This window comes from Leuciscus leuciscus (assembly GCF_965113295.1).
Source record: "Leuciscus leuciscus genome assembly, chromosome: 22".
In the NCBI taxonomy this organism is placed as follows: Eukaryota; Metazoa; Chordata; class Actinopteri; order Cypriniformes; family Leuciscidae; genus Leuciscus; species Leuciscus leuciscus.
In genome coordinates, this window is record NC_138746.1 from 29,405,378 (window position 1) to 29,424,434 (window position 19,057).

The 19,057-nt window shown below is 43.4% G+C and overlaps 1 protein-coding gene across 4 annotated transcripts in view; it reads left to right on the plus strand.

The window, feature by feature from the left end:
• Positions 1 to 19,057, plus strand: part of LOC309486980 (uncharacterized protein) — a 36,477-nt gene that overhangs the window by 16,921 nt on the left and 499 nt on the right. For 2 of the 4 annotated variants that reach the window (XM_082154513.1, XM_082154510.1), the window contains exons 7-13: positions 8,797 to 8,915; positions 11,057 to 11,158; positions 17,703 to 17,789; positions 17,921 to 18,021; positions 18,100 to 18,163; positions 18,605 to 18,753; positions 18,841 to 18,961. In XM_082154513.1, coding sequence (XP_082010639.1) covers positions 8,797 to 8,915; positions 11,057 to 11,158; positions 17,703 to 17,789; positions 17,921 to 18,021; positions 18,100 to 18,163; positions 18,605 to 18,753; positions 18,841 to 18,961 — 743 coding nt within the window. The remainder of the gene's footprint in view (positions 1 to 8,796; positions 8,916 to 11,056; positions 11,159 to 17,702; positions 17,790 to 17,920; positions 18,022 to 18,099; positions 18,164 to 18,604; positions 18,754 to 18,840; positions 18,962 to 19,057) is intronic. The other 2 variants (XM_082154512.1, XM_082154511.1) reach the window with 2 other exon arrangements.

A 19,057-nucleotide genomic window follows, 5' to 3' on the forward strand; every position in this document is an offset into this window, starting at 1 on the left:
ATGGCCCAGACATGAAGGGACCATAGTTCCGGGTGAGGATGCCAGATCGAGCCGCGGGCCTGTGAGAGGAGATCTCTCCTCACTGGTACTGGCCACGGGGCAGTACTTGCTAACTGCATCACGGCTGGGAACCAAGGTTGGTTTTTCCAGAACGGTGCTACCAGCAGTACTGAGCATCCTTCTTCCCTGATCCGTTCTATCACCTGAGGCAGGAGAGAGACGGGGGGAAAAGCATAGAGCGGGCGGCGGGGCCACACATGGGACAGCGCGCTCCTGCTCTTGGAGAAAAATTCTTGACAGTGAGCGTTTTCTTGAGACGCAAACAGGTCCACTTTCGCTCTGCCGAATTTCTTCCACAGCAGTTGGACTGTCTGTGGGTGTAGGGACCATTCGCCTGCCGGAACATTGTTCCTGGACAGTCTGTCTGGTCCTATATTCATGATCCCTGGCACGTGCGCTGCTCTGAGCGAGCGCAGGTTGCACTGAGCCCATACCAGGAGGCGTTCTGCCAGCCTGTACAGTTTCTCGGATCTGATGCCGCCCTGGCGATTTATGTAGGACACCACAGACATGTTGTCCGAACGGACCAAGACGTGGTGACCTTTTATTTGGGGACAAAAACGCGTCAGCGCGTTGTCTACTGCCAGCATTTCGAGGCAGTTTATGTGCAGGAGCTTCTCCCGTTCTGACCACTGGCCGAAGAACGGTCTGCCCTCGAGCAGCGCTCCCCATCCCGAGGTGGACGCGTCCGTGGACACCACTTTCACCCTCGAGGAAGTCCCCAGGCTTACACCTGATTGGTACCAGTCGTTCGCTTTCCAGGGTTTCAGAGCTGTAACGCATTTCTGATTGACCCTGAGGCGAAGCAAACCGGGTGCCCACGCTTCGCGTGGGACTCGCGCTTTCAGCCAAAACTGCAGCGGGCGCATGCGTAGCAGACCCAGCTGGAGCACTGACGATGCTGAGGCCATGAGACCTAGCATCTTCTGAAATCTTTTGAGCGGGACAGACGCGCCGCAGCGAAAAGAGTTCGCTGTGCGTCGAATGTCTACCGCGCGCTGTTGTGATAGTCGCGCTATCATGGATAGTGAGTCCAGTTCTGTGCCCAGGAAAGATATTTTCTGACTGGGTGACAGGGAGCTCTTCGCCCAATTGACACTCAGACCCAAATCCTCGAGGTGATCGAGTAAAATGGTCGTGTGTTCTATGAGCACTGCGCGAGATTGCGCTAGAATCAGCCAATCGTCCAAATAGTTCAGCACTCGCATGCCTCTCATTCTGAGGGGTGCGAGCGCCGCGTCCATGCACTTCGTAAATGTACGGGGTGCTAGGGACAAACCGAACGGCAGGACTGTGTGGCAGGACATATGCCTGGCCCTCGAAGGCGAATCTCAAAATATCGCCTGTGACGTGACGCTATCTGTATTTGAAAATACGCGTCTTTCAGATCTATTGACACAAACCAATCTCCTTGGCGAATCTGCACAAGGATTTGCCTGGTCGTGAGCATCCTGAACTGTCGCTTCACAAGCACTTTGTTCAGTTGCCTTAGATCTAGTATGGGTCTGAGACCCCCGTCTTTTTTCGGTACCAGGAAGTATCTGCTGTATAGCCCTCCCTCGCTCTGATCTTGAGAGAGAGGTTCTATGGCCCCTTTGCTCAATAGTTCCGTCACTTCGGCTCGAAGTAGATGTGCTACTTCTGTTTTTACCGTGGTCTCGACGCGCGCCACATAGCGGCGAGGGCGTCGGCGAAACTGCAGCGAATAGCCTCTTTCTATAATGTTCAGCACCCACTTCGAAACCCCGGGTAGCTTTGCCCATGCGTCTGCATGGATAGCTAGGGGTCGAATACGAAGCGCGCTCCGCTCACTCAGCGATGGAGAAGCTTCGGTGTGCTGTAACACAAGCGTGTCGCTCGTGACATTTGAGGCATGGGGCGCGCTGATGACAGCGGGCAGATTGCCCGCGCTCGACTCCTCTACGGTGGTTAACCGCGAGGGGGAGGGCTGGGCGGTTCCCGTGGGAACTGTCATGTCTATGTGTGGATGTGGGCGCGGGACAGCGGGCACATTTATCACACAGAAAGCATCGTTCGCTTGCGTGAAGCGAGTCAAGTCAAGTCAAGTCAAGTTTATTTGTATAGCGCTTTTCACAATACAGATTGCATCAAAGCAGCTTCACAGTATTAAATTAAAATAATACAACAAAGTTTGTTTCAAGAGGAATTTATTGATTGATAAAATTAAATTAGATATCCCCAAAATATCCCCAACTGAGCAAGCCAAAGGCAACAGTGGCAAGGAACCGAAAAACTCCATCAAGTGACCTAATGGTGTCCTAAAACTCCATCAGGTGCCTTAATGGAGAAAAAAAACCTTGGGAGAACCCAGGCTCAGTCGGGGGCCAGTTCTCCTCTGGCATTGGATAGAGGCCGGATTGTAGTTTGAACTGTAGGATTATATGAATGCCTGGCTGAAGAGATGCGACTTTAATCTAGTTTTAAACTGGGAGAGCGAGTCTGAGCAACGAACAGTATCAGGAAGACTATTCCAGAGTTTTGGAGCCAAATGTGAAAATGCTCTCCCTCCTTTGGTGGTTCTGGATATCCTAGGTATGACCAAAAGCCTTGAATTTAGTGATCTCAAAGAGCGCGATGGATTATAGGGCGATAGAAGATCCGTTAAATAGACTGGAGCTAAGCCGTTTAGGGCTTTATAAGTCAGTAGCAATACCTTGTAATTAATACGGAACTTTATAGGTAACCAATGCAGTGATGATAAAATCTGTGTTATATGATCATATTTTCTTGATCTCGTAAGAACTCTAGCGGCGGCATTTTGGACTAACTGTAGCTTGTTTATTGAGGATGCAGGACAACCAGCTAATAAAGCATTACAGTAATCCAGTCTCGAGGTCATGAATGCATGAACTAACTTTTCTGCATCAGAAACTGATAGCATATTACGTAGCTTAGCAATGTTTCTAAGGTGGAAAAAGGCTGTTTTTGTAACATAAGAAATATGATTTTCAAAAGACAGGTTGCAATCGAGTATAACACCCAGGTCTTTTACTGTAGAGGATAAAGTAACAGGACATCCTATGATGTTAAAGTTGTATTGTGCGAGGTTTTGTGGGCGGTTTTTTGAACCGATAAGTATTACCTCTGTCTTGTCTGGATTTAATAAAAGAAAATTATGCGTCATCCAATCTTTTATATCTTTAACACACTCTGTCAATTTGGAAAATGTAGCGTTTTCATCCGGCCGTGATGAAATATATATTTGAGTGTCATCAGCATAACAATGGAAACTAATTCCATGTTTCCTTATAATATTTCCAAGTGGCATCATATATATTGAAAATAACAGAGGGCCTAATACAGATCCCTGCGGCACTCCATAGTTTACTGGAGTTATGATCGATTTTTCTCCATTTAAATAGACAAAATGGTAGCGGTCAGATAGGTATGATTTGAACCAGCTTAGTGCTTGTCCTTGAACACCAGTATAATTTTGTAGTCGATCTAAGAGTATTGTGTGATCTATAGTATCGAACGCAGCACTAAGATCAAGTAAAACTAGTATTGAGATACAGCCTTGGTCAGAAGCTAAAAGTAAATCATTTGTGATTTTAACGAGCGCAGTTTCAGTGCTATGATGCGGTCTGAATCCAGACTGAAACTTTTCATAGATATCATTTTGTTGCAAGAAAGAGCCCAGTTGAGCGGACACCACTTTTTCTAATATTTTAGACATAAATGGAAGATTTGAAATGGGTCTATAATTTGCTAGATTATTATGATCTAATTGTGGTTTCTTAATGAGAGGTTTTATAACTGCCAGTTTAAATGTTCTTGGAACATGACCTAAAGATAAAGACGAGTTAATAATATTGAGGAGAGGCTCTTCCACTACAGATAACACTTCTTTCAGTAGTTTAGTTGGTATAGGATCTAATAAACATGTTGTTGTTTTAGATGAAGTGATAAGTTTATTTAACTCTTTTTGTTCTATAGTTGTAAAGCACTGTAATTGTTCTTTCGGGGTGATAATTGAAGCTGAATTGTAAGGCGCGATTGAAGATTGAACGTTTATAATTGTGGTTCTGATGCTTTCTATTTTCTCAGTGAAGAAGTTCATGAAATCATTACTACTGAACTGTAACGGGATATTTTGTTCGGGTGACGTCTGTTTATTTGTTAGTCTAGCCACGGTGTTAAATAGAAACCTTGGATTGTTTTGGTTGTTTTCTATTAGTTTGCGGAGGTGCTCAGCCCTGGCAGCTTTTAGGGCCTTTTTATAACGTGACATACTGTCTTTCCACGCGATTCTAAAGACCTCTAAATTAGTTTGTTTCCATTTACGCTCTAAAATACGGGTTTCTCTCTTTAAAACATGCGTAGTATTGTTATACCATGGTGCTTTATTTTTCTCTCTGACCTTTTTTAATTTAATAGGTGCAACCACATCCAATGTTCTAGAGAGAATGGTGCTCATAGTGCTAGTTAGTTCTTCTAGTTCATCTGTTTGTTTGGGTTCAGGCAGCAGCTGAGACAGATTAGATAAGCAATTTGAGAAATTATCTATGGTGGATGGGAGGATTGTTCTGCCTGGTTGATAACGCGACGCCGCATGACATATTACAGCAGTACGTAATATGCAAGTTACCATGTAGTGATCAGTGACTTCATCACTTTGTGGAATGATATCTATATCGGTTGGATCGGTTCCGTGTGATATAATTAAATCGAGTGTATGATTAAGACGATGAGTTGGTCCGGTGACGTTTTGCTTGACCCCAAATGAATTTAATAAATCTGTAAACGCAGCTCCTAACGCATCATTTGGATTATCTACGTGTATGTTAAAATCTCCAACAATTAATGCTTTATCGACATTGACTAATAGGTCTGAGAGAAAATCTGCAAACTCTTTTAGGAAATCAGCGTAAGGCCCTGGCGGTCTATATACGGTAGCCAAGGCTAGAGATAATAGGGATGTTTTTCTAACATCTAAGAGCGTAACATTTAGTACAAGTACTTCAAATGAAATAAACTTATAACCCGTTTTCTGAGTAACATTTAGAATATCTTTATAAATGGTTGCAACACCTCCGCCACGGCCAATCAGACGGGGCTCATGCTTATAACAGTATCCAGGAGGAGTAGACTCATTAATACCGAAATAATCATTTGGTTTAAGCCAGGTTTCAGTAAGGCAAAGTACATCGAAGCTATTATCTGTGACTATTTCATTTACAATAACTGCCTTAGGTGTGAGTGATCTAATGTTTAGAAGACCTAGCTTTAGAAATAGTTTTTGTTTACTAATAGCAACATTTTCTGTTTTAATAACAATTAGATTTTTCCTAGATCCTGCATTAGATTTATTATTTGATCTCACTAAACGAGGAATAGACACGGTTTCTATGCAATGTTCTACACTAGTATTTATATCAGTTGAATTGGTGCAGCAGAGACTATGATTTGGACTTTTGGTTACTAGTCAAAGGGTATTTAACATTTTGGAGATGTTATCTGACAGAAGATCCGCTCCGAATCTGCTTGGGTGTAAGCCATCAGCACGGAAAAGCCTAGGACGCTCCCAAAACAGATTCCAATTATTTACAAAGAGCAGTTTCTGCTCATTGCACCATGACATTAACCATTCATTTAGCGCAAATAATCTGCTGAACTTTTCATGCCCTAGTCGGTACGTGGGAAGCGGTCCTGACACAATGATCGTTGTTTCAGGCGATGTGCTGCGTACCGTATCGATTAGATTCCTGAAGTCTTTCTTCAGAATCTCCGTCTGGCGCAGCCTGATGTCGTTCACTCCCGCGTGCAGGACCACAGTTCCGACGCGCTCGTCACCGTTCAGGATCTCGGGAACGCGAGCAGCGATTTCAGAAACACGAGCACCAGGGAAGCAGTGACTTTGCACCTTACTTGTACCTAACGTAGCGTGTACGTGCCGAACGATGGAATCGCCGATGATCACAGCATCGCGTTCTGTTTCGCGTAGAGGGGAGAAGCGGTTTTGTGTCGATAACTCGAAAACCGGGAGGGTCGGAGAAAGTCTTGGTCTAAACCTGAGAAAGTCTTGGTCTAAACCTGCGAGTGCACGTTGGTTTCGTTTTTACAGAAACCGTGAGACATGCATAACGTGGTGTTAGTGGGCACTGGGTAGTGGGCACGTTCACCATGTTTGAAGCGCAACCGATCTGAGTCGGTTTTATGTGCGCGAGCCCTGTGTGACAGGCTGTGCTTATGTGTAGGGATGGGCACTGGGCAGTGGGCATTCTTACTACACACGAAACACCATCGGCCGTGGCCGGGACACCAGAAAATACACTCTTTTGGGGATTTATCTGGGTAGCCGTGAAAACGGCATTTGTGTGCAGGCAAGCGGGTGACAGAACCGACTTGTTGGCTGCAGAAAACACTGGAACAGTCACATTTTCTGGAACTGGACGAGCGAATAGCTTTGGTGTGAGTCCGGCCGCAGCGGGACTGGAACACCGTCGTTTTCCTAGCTGTGCTAGGACGACTTCGGGGCCTCGGGCTTCACCGTGATCCTAGGTCGCGAGCCGCGTCCTGCGGGGCGGCGACCGGATGAGCGGGAGCGCGGTCTCGCGCTTCTGGCCTGGCGGCGCTGTGAAGTGGAGGCAGTGGACGGTGGCTGTGGCTGTGAGCTCTGAGCAGACGGTTTCGCACGGCCTGCTGCAGAGCTGGAGCGCTTCGGGAGGAAGTGCTTCATAGCCTGAGACGCTTTCTGTACCTCTGCGAATCTCTCCGCGAAATCTTTGACGGAGGATCCAAAGAGGCCTGTGGCGGAAAGCGGGGCGTCGAGGAACGCGGTGCGTTCAGACTCGGCCATTTCCGAGAGCGTCAGCCAGAGATGTCTCTCAGACACGGTGAGAGAAGCCATAGTCCGTCCAATGGCTTGCGCTGCGGACTTAGTAGCACGAAGAGCGAGGTCCGTGGCACTCCTTAAGTCCGGCACACAGATCGCGTCAGGTCCTTCCTCATCCAGCTTACGGAGGAGATCGGCCTGGAAGATCTGGAGCGTTGCCATGGTGTGCAACGCTGACGCAGCTTGCCCGGCGGCGGAGAAAGCGCGGTGGAGCAAGCTCGACGCGGCAAGCTTTAGAGGGTAGGGCCGGCTTAGCGCGCCGTCCAGCGGAGGGCGGGCATAAGTGGGCCGCTATCGCCTCTTCAACCGGCGGCAGCGAGAGGTATCCTCTGTTCTTGGCATCGTCAACGGCGGAGAATGCCAAAGAAACAGCAGGACGCACTCTAGCAGAATAGGGGGCGCTCCAGGACTTGGCGACTTCTTCGTGTAACTCAGGAAGAAAAGGCGCCGGTCTGGACACAGGCGAAGCGCGCTCCCCAGGCAGGAAGAATCCATCCAGCCGGTTGTGAGCGGGCTGCTCAGGCGAAGACCACTCGAGGCCGAGGCTCGCCGCGGCCTGTGCGAGTACTCGCATGAGTTCCGTCTCAATGGAAGCTCTCTTGCCTGACGAAGTGCGGGCAGGGGGTGCGGGGTCCTCAGAGCCCGCCCAATCCTCACTGCCTGACGCCAGGATAGAGCAGGAATCATCCTCTCCCAGCAGGGCTTCCTCATCCGCGATATCAACGGAAGCGGCGGCAGACGGCGGCCGCTGTCCGTCAGGAAGCGAAACAGAAGAAGCCGGGGAAGCAAGCGGGCGAACCGGCGAGCTTTGGCGGCTGAGGGAGGGTTCCGGGGCCCGCTGGGCACGGCGCTTTTTACGGCGCGACGCCGCGGCGGGCGGGGGAGCAGTCTCGGTGAAGACGGCTAGGCGAGTCCTCAGAGTCGCCATTGCCATCAGCTCGCAGTGAGGGCATCCGCCGTCAGCGAGCGCGAGAGCTGCATGTTCCTCACCCAGGCAGGAAACGCAGATCACGTGGCGGTCCCCGTCGCTGAGTGTGGCTCTGCACGAGCCGCAGGAAGGCATCTTTAAAAAGACGCTAGCTCTTTTAGAAATGTGTGTCGCGGCGGCGACACACACACACAGAAATACAGTGCAAATAAAAGAGAAGGATATAAGCGCCGGAAAGCGCAGCAGGAAGGCAGGAAGGCGGCGCGGCCAGCGACTTCAGTGACTCGTCCCGCTGAAGGTGCTCTCTCTCGACGGCGCGGCTTCTAATCCAGCTCCAGCGATGCGTGTGCTTCGCTTGAAGGATGAAAAATCAGATAATAGCTGCCTGCGAGCGATATTTATAGGCCTAGACCACGCCCATTTCGGCGGGACGTGACGCAGCGGGCGCGAAGTGCCCTGATTGGGTCTGACGTCACGCCAGGCCTCGCTCGATAGGCTGCTGCAGTTGCCGCAGAGCAGCCAATAGGCGCGCGAGCTGTCTCGCCTATGTCTGCATTGCTGCTGCAACGCGTTTTGCATTATTACAAAATTAAGGATAATTTTTGGCTTCAATATCTCGCGGAAAAGGATTTTCCCCTAGCGTAAGATATCTTACGCAGTACGAGAGACCTCTCGTAAGAGAACAGTTATTTTAAATTGTCATGATATTTAACAATATTAGTGGCTTTTTTTTTTTTTTTTTTTTTTTGGTAAGCAGAAGAGACTTCTTTTAAAAACATAAAAATTCTTACCGATCCAAAACTTGTGACTGGTAGTGTATACTTGTACTGAAATAGGAAAAAACTTGAAAAAGGAAATAAATCAAACTTACTAATGCTATTTTTGTTGTTGTTGTTGTTGTTGTTGTTGTTGCTATAATTCACTTTTAAACTTCATTGACATTTCATGCTAGCAGAGAACAGCAGTAATTCCAGCCCAGATGTGACTCTTAAGGACATGCTAAAACAGAAGTCTGGATCTCTACCCAAACTTCAGATCACACCTGATGACTCCACAGCACAAAATGAACATGTAAGTTTCTGCTCATTAAATAAATCACTGACCTTTGCCTTTCTGCCTTATTTCTTTGCTTTGCATTTCTTAGCTACTCATTTTTACAAAAACGGTTTCAGTTAATTTTATGAAACGTTGAAATTAGCCTCTATTTAGACTATTTAAAATATTGCTGGGATTGAAAAGGCCTGCAACTCTCCTCTCTCCCCATGCTGTTTGCACTGCTGGCCTTACACAAACTCACATTCTGCTGGAAGCCATTTTAACCTCAACTCTATGGGAAAAGAGAATTGATTGTTCACATAGCAGTGAGATGACCCTCAGTAGTGGAGGAGGATCTCCTTCAGTCAGCACATCATGGACAAACATCACCCAGGGGAGAATGTCTAATTCATTTCACACACAAAAGAGACTAACCAATTTGGCCTGGGATGTCACATCAAGCCAGAGGTCAGGGAATGAGTTTGGAACTGTTTGGAAAAGATCTCCTGGACCTTAAACAAAAGGTCTCTCTCTATATAGATAGATCTCAGATTTCCCCTAGACAGCAATGAGTTTAAGGATTTAGATTTTTCTCCTAAAGAAATTACCTTAGCTCATTACCTCATCTCCTGTAGATTTTCAGAATAGATTTCAACAATATCCCAAAACCATGCTCAGGTTTCCAAAGGGTTACCGTGATTTTGCCAAGTAAGACATGTTCCTGAATCAACATGTTGTTGATCCTGGAAAAACATTCCTGTCCAAAAATGTAGTTCTAACCCTGTTCCTACCTAAACCTAACCCTAACATATCCCTAAAATCAGAGGGAAATGATAGGTGAATAACACTGATGTAGAAGCACAAAACCCTGTTTGTAAACCTTAACTTGACATAAACTGTAAATTTGTCCCTTAAATGTGATTAGTTAATTTGAATGTTGTTTAATGATCAACAAAGATTTTGATTCAGGAACTTGTTTGGTGAAATCACATTCACCATTTGGCAAGATACCAAAGTCTGTTATTGAGAGTTTTCTATGAAAAATGAAACTACAGTATGAAATAACACATTTCTCGTCATGTTCTTCCAAGACCAAATTATTTGTGCTATGCTAATCCACACTGATTTTATCACCAATAATGGTCTTGGTTGTTTCTATTTTTATTTCCCCTAAGGCATTTTAACTGAGAAATTTGTAACATGTCGTGAGCTATGAAATAGCAACCTCTGAGCAGTTGGATTTACCCTGGGTCACTGATACTAAGTTCTATGTGGCAGGCTGGTTACTTAGTTCTGTACAGCTTGTCAAACTTCACAACCACAATAATCACAGCTTTGAAAACAATTAATTATACATTTGAGTCTATTTCTTTTTATATTTACCTTAGATTGTTTGGTTTCTATGAGAGATACTGAGTCACAACATCTATCTGCTATGTTGAATTTCACACTTTTTTATTTTCAGGGTGGACAGTCAAATTTGTCTGAGGAACATTGCTCCATCATCACTGAGTTGAAAGGAGAAATACACGGAACAAATTGTTCCCACTATATTTGTGCACTTACACACCCATGTTTTTCCCCCAGAACATTCATTTTGAATCCAATGTTTGTGCACTCTTCTTATAGCTAAAATCATTCATCAACACAATCTTCCTTTCCTACACAAATTAATGTTACTCTCATTCTCCCTGTCGGTGTCTAGTGTACAAGCTTGTTACAGGTCTTTTAGCTGCTATACAGTGCTTTGAGGAAACACTTTCCTGCACTGTATCACTCTGGAGGGCCAGTTTGCACCCAGCAGACAAAGTGTGTCCTCACCCGGGTGTGCAGTGTTATCGGGTGTGAGCTGGGCTGTGTCCGAGGATCTTCTTGAGAAGTAGCACATAATTAGGAACATATTAACCCTATGCTCACTCCAAGGATTGCTCGCATGTATAGCTCATGTATCTGGCCATCTTGCAAAGTGGGAAAAATGTGGAGATCTGTCTCAGAGAGAAGTAGAAAAGCAAAGTCATGTCATGTCAACCAGGCATTGTGTTCATTATGATCATCCTCAATAATGCAAATTTAAAAGGATGATTAATGAAACTGAAAAATACCTCTCAAAGTGGTGTTGAAGTGAAATCTGAGTTATAAATTGTAATGTCTGTTTGTAATGTCTGCTCTCTTCACAGATGCCAGTCTCACTAAGAGGGGGTGGAGGAGGGGTGAATGCTTTCCAACAGCAGGGCAAACAGACCTGGGGACAAGACGAAACTGAGCTCATGTTTCCTGAAGTAAGTGTCAAACCACAGCGTCTGATCCCAGTAAGCAGGAACATGGAGGCAAACACACCTGCAGCAGTTGTGCGCTTTGTCATTCTATCACACAAAAACATGCATAACCCTCACAATCATCTACACTTATAACTAGACTTTTATATTGAACTTTTAAAATAAGAATTCATATTATAAAAAGAATACTAGATATTTTATTTCTTTTTAAAAAAAAGTTTCCAAATAGGAACCAAAAAGCCTAATGTCATAAGACCTTTTTAAGCTCCTCAAAAAACAGTGTTTGCAGGACAGTACTGATTTGATATTCCTCAAACATTCTGGTTGCAGGGTTTGTTTAAAATCTTTTTGAACATGAACAAATAAAGATAGACACTTTACAGTTTCGAATGATGTCTTACTCTTATCTGACCAATAATGACATATGAGTATTTTAAGTTATTTTCGCTCTTATCAGGAAAATATTAATGTATCAGAATGCGCTGATGCGTTAATCAAACCCAGAGGGTTAAAGTTTTAAACTTCTGCAATTAATTCAATGGCACAGTGTAATTGTGATTGGTCTATTTTCTGGCATCTCTTTGAATTCTGAATTCATCAATTTGCAACATTAAGGACTTTTGTTACATCCAAGCTCCAAGCTGGGCTTGAAACGTGATACCAAGCATGTATGCGCTAGTGTGCCTCTTGAGGCCAGGAGAGTGAGTTTTACCTGCACATCCGTCTCGTACCAACTGGCTTCTGTTAAATTCACCCCTGTAAACCTCACTGTAACACATTTTAAGTTCAGGGAAGGAGGAGGCGGGAACCGGTGAAATAAACATAAACAACGAAACAAAAGTAAAGTGGCAGCCCCTCACGGACTATGCTGCCCAATCAAAGCACGTGCCAGTGGTCAGAGAAGAACACCTGAAAAAGGTGACACAATGGATGATACTCATCTGTATTTGCAGAACACAAGCCGCGGTTTAGCTGTGCATGACAAACGCTGCCAGTGTGAAAGCACAATGGGTGTGTGCTGCTTCCGCTCTTTAAATACACATCCAGTGTGAAACAAGCATCAGCGCGTGAGCCCGCCACGATGCATGAACCAAAGCCCTGCATGGGGGTGAAGCCAGAGCCCAGAGCCGAAAAATGCCATGTCTGACCAGGTGCGTGAGCCAACCCTCACTTCCCCCAAGGAGCATACTCCTAAGGCTACCCTTGTCCCAGAGCTAGAGCCTAAAAAAGAGTCTGACCAGGTATGTGAGAAAGTCCCAGTGTCTGTTCCAGTAGGAATGGGAGAGAATGGAGTTGAGCTCCGCCCAAAGTACTAAGGCTGCTGTGAGTGTGCTGAATTTGAAGCCCATTGTAATCACAGATAAGAGTGAAAGGATTAGCACTAAGCCTGTTTTGTCGCCTAGCACCATACCCGTTTCATCGCTCAGCACCATGTCTGTTTTGTCGCCAAGTACCAAGTCTGTAACGTTGCACAGCACCATGTCAGTGTGGTTTGTGATGCTCCTACTCTGCCTTCCACCACTTCTGCCTGTCCCATTTTGGCCAAGGAGGCTGTTTCTGAACTCTCTGCCTGTACCCTATCAAGGAGGCCACTTTTGAACTCTGTGCCTGCTCCGTATCGACCAAGGAGGTTGTGTTTGACCTCTCTGCCTGTCCCGTATTTGCCAAGAAGGCAGTTTTTGAAATTACTGCCTGTCCTGTCACAGCCAAGGAGGTTGTCTTGTAAGTTGTAACCCTCTGCCCGTGCCATCCAGTTCTTCTGCCCTGTCTCCATTGGCTCCCTTCAGCCCTTCGGCTTCTCCTTTGCTGGCCCCTCTTATTAGCTCGATTCTGCCTTGGGCTTCCGCCCTGGTGTGTCGACCCTCTAGCCTCTAGTCAACCCTCCAAACTCTTCACTCCACCTCAGCCCGTCAATCAGTCAGCTCCACCTTGGCTCCTCGCCCCCTCAGCTTCACCTGGGACGTCATCCTTATGGCTTCACCAGGCTTCCTCGTCCCTCTAGGTCTGACTTGGCCAGTCTAGGTATTCGCCATGGACTTATGAGCCTTCAGCTGTACCTCGTCCCTCCACCCCTTTGGTTCCGTCGGGCTCCTCCTTCCATCCAGCTCCAACTCAGTCCTTAGTTGCACCGGCCTCTAGTTGCACCGGCCTCTTAGTCCTCCTGGCTTTACCTTGGCCACCCATCCCCGCAGCTCCGCCTCGGCCTTCAGGATCTTTTGGTGTTGCCTGGTCTCTTCGACTCCACCTGGGTCTCCACCTCCACAAGCTCCGCTTCTGTCAGTCATCCCCACATTTGATTTGCCCTCATGTGTACACCGGTCTTGTTAATTATTTTGTTCAGTCTCTAGTCTTTGTCAGATCTTGCTGTAATTTTGGTGGTTGTTCTGTATATCATGTTTTGTTTCCAAAGAGCTTAAGAAGTGCAATCCTGAGTTTATTTTGATTAAAGAAAACTGCTTTCAAATAGATCCAGCACTTTTTATGTATACCTTTTTGCACCCCCACGCTGACAATATGTTTAAGAGTGTTAGTCTGTGAAATCTAGAAAGTAATCCAGCACATCATCCATACTTTTAAATATTAAAGTTACAAAAAAAAAAAGTTTTGTCTGAAAGTCTAAATGTAAAAAATAAATAAATAAAGCTTAAGTTTGTAGAAGACTTATTTACTTAGAATACTTTAATAGATGGTAAAAATATCTCTCAAGTCAACTGAATATTCCCTTAGTAGAACTCTTTGGGATATTGGAAGTAAGCAAAAAATCAAAACAGCCTGAAGGACTAAGGACTAGCTTAACTCAATGCTCTAGGAGTTCTTACAGTAAAACATTTTTACTGAAAAAATAGGGTATGTCAGTTTTTTTTTAGTTGCCTGCTATGTGAAAACTAGCATTTAAGTAGACTAGAGTTGACTGCAAGACACCAGTAGTTGCCAGAGTTCAGACCGCATAGAGGCGAGGAAAGGAGGTTGAAGAGTAGGAGTAAATCCGGGATGTGAGTGGAACCTGCAGAAACACACGAAAGGTTCATTTTTCTCACACCTCCCTGTCATAGTGGATGTGTGCAAACAGAGCATGGGGCTGGAAGAGGGATAGGGGATGGCAAAACAGAGTTGGGAAGGACCAGTAGTTAGGGGGTATTAATCGGCCCTGCGGCCCATTTACGGTGTCATCACATAAGAAAACACAGTCAGAATCACATGGAAAAAAGGTACCAGACATCCATCACATGGACACAGTGTCTGTGTGATGCATGTGTGAGAGAATATAGCCCTTTAGAAGACATCCAAACATCTCTCTTACACCTCCATGAGAAAATGTCTGTTTTACTATGGCTGCCTTTGATCTGAATACTTTATTGTATTAGAGAATCAGTATTTCATATTTTAAGCAAAACATTATTTTTGGGGGGATTAATAATGGGAAGACACAAGAAATTACTCTGTAAAGTTTCAAGTCAGACTCTATAGTGTCTCTGAAGGCATTTTTTTTTCATTTTTTTTTTCTCATGTTTAATAAACATAACCTGCTTGCTTTAAAGCAATCTATTGTATAAAGTGCTATATAAATAAATGTGACGTGACTTCACTGGAGTGCCAAATTACAGTGCACATGCAAACATATCCACATCGCTATGATCAGATGTTTTCTGCCGATATGGCTTAGATTGGGGAGGGCAACAGATGAGAGAGTGGGGAGCTTCTTGCAACTTAGCCCACCTCAACTCTCATCTGTCAAGCTCTTCCTTAAGGTGGTTTGGGGGGTGTTAACATTGTCTTAGCAATGTCACCTCTAGCAGCAATCGACACAAAACAAAGTTGCATCATTTCACCACAACTAGCATTTTTTTATAGAGATATCAGGCGAATGGCTTAGTGCAGGCGCTAATGGCTCCAAATTTGTATCTCGTAAATTACCCCACTAATAATGCCCAGAATGGTACCAAATTTCTACAGTATTATAGGTTATGTACAAGGCATTGGAAAGTTTGTAAGTACATTAGGAGTTTATTTAAATAACACTTGCCTGACGGCTCATGCTACTGCTAACCCGGACACCGGCGTCACTTCACGAAGTTGAGAAAAGCACATAAAAGTCCTGACAGAAAGCGATGCATAAGGAGCGATGCACAACTGTTAAATAATAATTGTTATAAACTGGTACTACCAACAAAATATTAGTGCATTCCTGGAACTGGGCATGCATAAAATGTTTCCCTTTTCTCCCATACAATTAGGCCTACTTCAAAAGCATCTCACAAAGCACTCACTCACTCACCAGCAGGTGGCAGTAATGGCAAATTGTATGAAAATACCATCCCATTTCACCTGTCAAATCTCTCCAGTACCACTCAAGACAATCACTTCAACAGCAACTCAGTGTTTTCACTCACCAACAGGTGACAACAAAGGCTAATTGTATTAAATTAAGAGCCAGTTTCAACAGTCAGACAGATTCAGAATACAATAGCAACACACAGTGATTTCAGCCAATCATTTCTAAAAGTATAAAATTAGAGATCAAGCTTTAACCTTTAACAAATATACCAGACCAGACCAACGAAAACAAAACAATTTTAATGTGAGAATGAACTGCTTATTGATATTACTGTATTCCTGATGTTTTAGCTGTGCACAAGACAAGCTGTTCTTCCTGGGCTTCCATAAAATAAAATAAAACATATATGCATCCAAAACAATGCACATAAATTCCAGGATATGATAAAACGAAATTTAAAAAGGACTGCTTCACAAATATTAATGAAAACCGTAAAAAAAAGTCTGATATTCATATCAGTGGCACCTGTTGCCATAAATCCATACCTAATATATGAGGCATCGTATTACGATTGAAGCTGACTTGCTTTTCTTTTACTGAAACAGTCCGCAATGAAATGGGCCATGGAAGTTTGCTGGGGCCCGATCATCTCTCCACATACTTCTCTGCCACTTCAGTCAGATACCATATGTCCAGAACCAATGAGACGCTAAGCAATTACAAGGCACACAAAGAAACACATTTTGATCTATTAATTGTTTATGTTTTGGATTAATTAATGCAATGTGTAATGTAGAGTCCCTTTTATACACGCTCACACTTGCTTCAGACACTGGGTTCCACAGACGCTTCTGTACGCCTATGTGCTAAACAATGCACCAAGGCTACAGAAAAAAACAATCCCTTATTGGGGCTTGAGATCTAAAGACCAGAAAAAGAGACTTCATGCAGTCTGGACTCTGGTAATAACTGTCTTGCAGTCAACTATTTTAACACAATTTTTTACATAGCAGGCAACCAAAAAAGGTCTGAGTCTTTTGGCTAAGGAAGCACCAAGAACATCCTGGAAATCAGATAAACAACACTGAAAAAAAATCTAGTTGGATAATGTTGGTCCATATGACAATTTTTATTTATTTTTTATATATATTTATTTTATATATATATTTCAATTTATATTTAGAATTTATTTGAAATATATTTTTTAATCATAATCAGTTATTACTTCTCATGTAAAGAGTTGAATGTGGTCTAATGTCACTCTCACTTTGGTTTACAGGGATTTTACACAATGTTACACCTGTTCTCCACTTACATTACAATGTGCTTGCATATGCATGACTAACAGTCAAGGCTTTACCACTGCAATTGTTGCTGTTGTGTAGAAGCTGTAGACGTGAGGTCCACCTAACATCATTCATTTTGTGACGTGTGCGAATAAGCACCTAAATCAACAGTTCAGCTGTCCCAGATGGCTCCCTCGCTCAAACCCTGTCACCTCAAGGTGTGAGACAACACACTGTGTGGCTTGAAAGATTGTGAGGTGCACAGAGTGGCACAGCAACTGAGAGAGATGACACTTGTGCTGTCACCTCTGACATCCCACTGACATCATATAACCCATGGAAGTGATGAATAATTACCAATGAAGGAATACACACACAAAAAAAACCAGTTCCTATTTATGTAGAATGAACATTACAAGAAGAAACTGAGACACACTAAATCAAGAAGAACTGCGGCAACATCTCCAAGATGCTTGAAGAAAATTTACCTGCAAAGCTTCCGGAAAAACTATGTGCATGTGTACCAAGGACAAAAGCTGTTTTAAACGCAAAGGGTCACACCAAATACTGATTTGATTTAGTTAATAGAAGTTAATTGATCATTAAAATCTATTTATGACATTATTATTGAAAGCATCCTGACTTTACACTATTTTTACACAAGTGTCTAAAACTTTTCACAGTACTGCAGTTTTGCAGGTAGGTTTCTTCAAGTGTCTTGGAGACGTTGCCGCAGTTCTTCTGGATTTAGTCTGTCTCAATTTGTAATCACAGACAGACTCGATGATGGTGAGACTGATATTTCCTACTGACACAGTACAGTAAAAGGTATAAATAACTGGCTTACAACTATTTTCCTGGGGTGAAACTAAGAATAACCATGCTAAGACAGTCAACAGTACTGTACTGTATATATATATATATATATATATATATATATATATACACACACACACTGTTTATGCAGTGCATTTTGTCTCCGCAGGTCTTTACTCGGGAGCTCAAAGTGCCAAAGTTTTTCACTCTGCAGTCCACCTTCCTGGAAAAAGTCAGCTCCAATTTGCTTTTGGGGGTACCTACATTCACATTTATTTATTTAGCAGACACCCCTCTCCAGGTGGAAATCAATACAATTATAGGGCTATCAGTTAGGTGCACATGTTTGGATTATGTGTCCATGTTTCTCTGTTTTCATCATAACAGAGAACCCATGAGCCACTGATCAAGTCAAAGACTACTGACATTACCCACAAAATGAGATTAATGCATAACCTCTCGCTTTCTCACATGGCTGACACCCAGAGGTGAGAAATGTACACGTTCATCATCTAATTTAAATGAATAGACATTTGATATTATTTTAACTTTTTTTATGTGAGCAGAATCATGGCAAAAAATGGAAAATGGAGATTACAATGCACAGATGGTTTCAGCATCAAAGAATTGGTTAGTCACACAACACAAGCTTTCTCAGCACTATTCACATGAGTGAACTTTTTATAAAAGGAGTAGTTTAAACAAGATGAAATTTACTGCCATCTTGTTGTTTGGACACATTTTGTTTTCTTTCTTCATGAAACCCAAAAGGAGATTTAAGACAGAATGTCCAAGCTTTTGTTTTGATCCAATTATATAGTTTTGATGATTTATCTTAACAAATGTAACAAATGATAAATAAAAGAATAGAAAAAGAGCATAAAAGTATCGTGAAAGTAAAAGTAGTCCATAAGATTAATGCACTATATTCCATGTCTTCTGAAATTCAACAGTACCTTTTCGAGGAGTGTAAATGATGAATAAATGTTAATTTTGGGGCACCTATTCCTTTACCTAATGTGCTTTTATAGTTCACTTGTTGCTCAACATCAAAACTTTTTTTATTTTGAGGAGATGAAGCATGAATGTTCTCACAACGTCCAAATTCGAAAGACCAGATGCCCTGCAGAGCCTGACCCTACAATACATCAGATTGATCAGAGTAAACCTGAGAACTCAGAATCCTTAAGTGAACGTTCAAATGCACATTTCTCACCAAGGTCAGGAACTATATGAATGAAGAGTGTTTAGGAATGTGTCAGTCATTTTCACTTTCAAACTTTGTAATATTTCATTCATGCACGTAGTTTCCAGCCAGCTGGGAAAAGCACAGAGGAATCCCCATCAAGTTGTGCTGGAGATCCTCATTTATCATATACAGATGTGCCTCTATGCTTATCTGACATATATACTGGTCATGCTGTTGAGGTACTGTATGTATTTTAATCATTTAATATAATGCACTTTTACATTGACTTTATAAAAAAATTATTAAAAAAAACTGTATGTAATTACAATAATTAA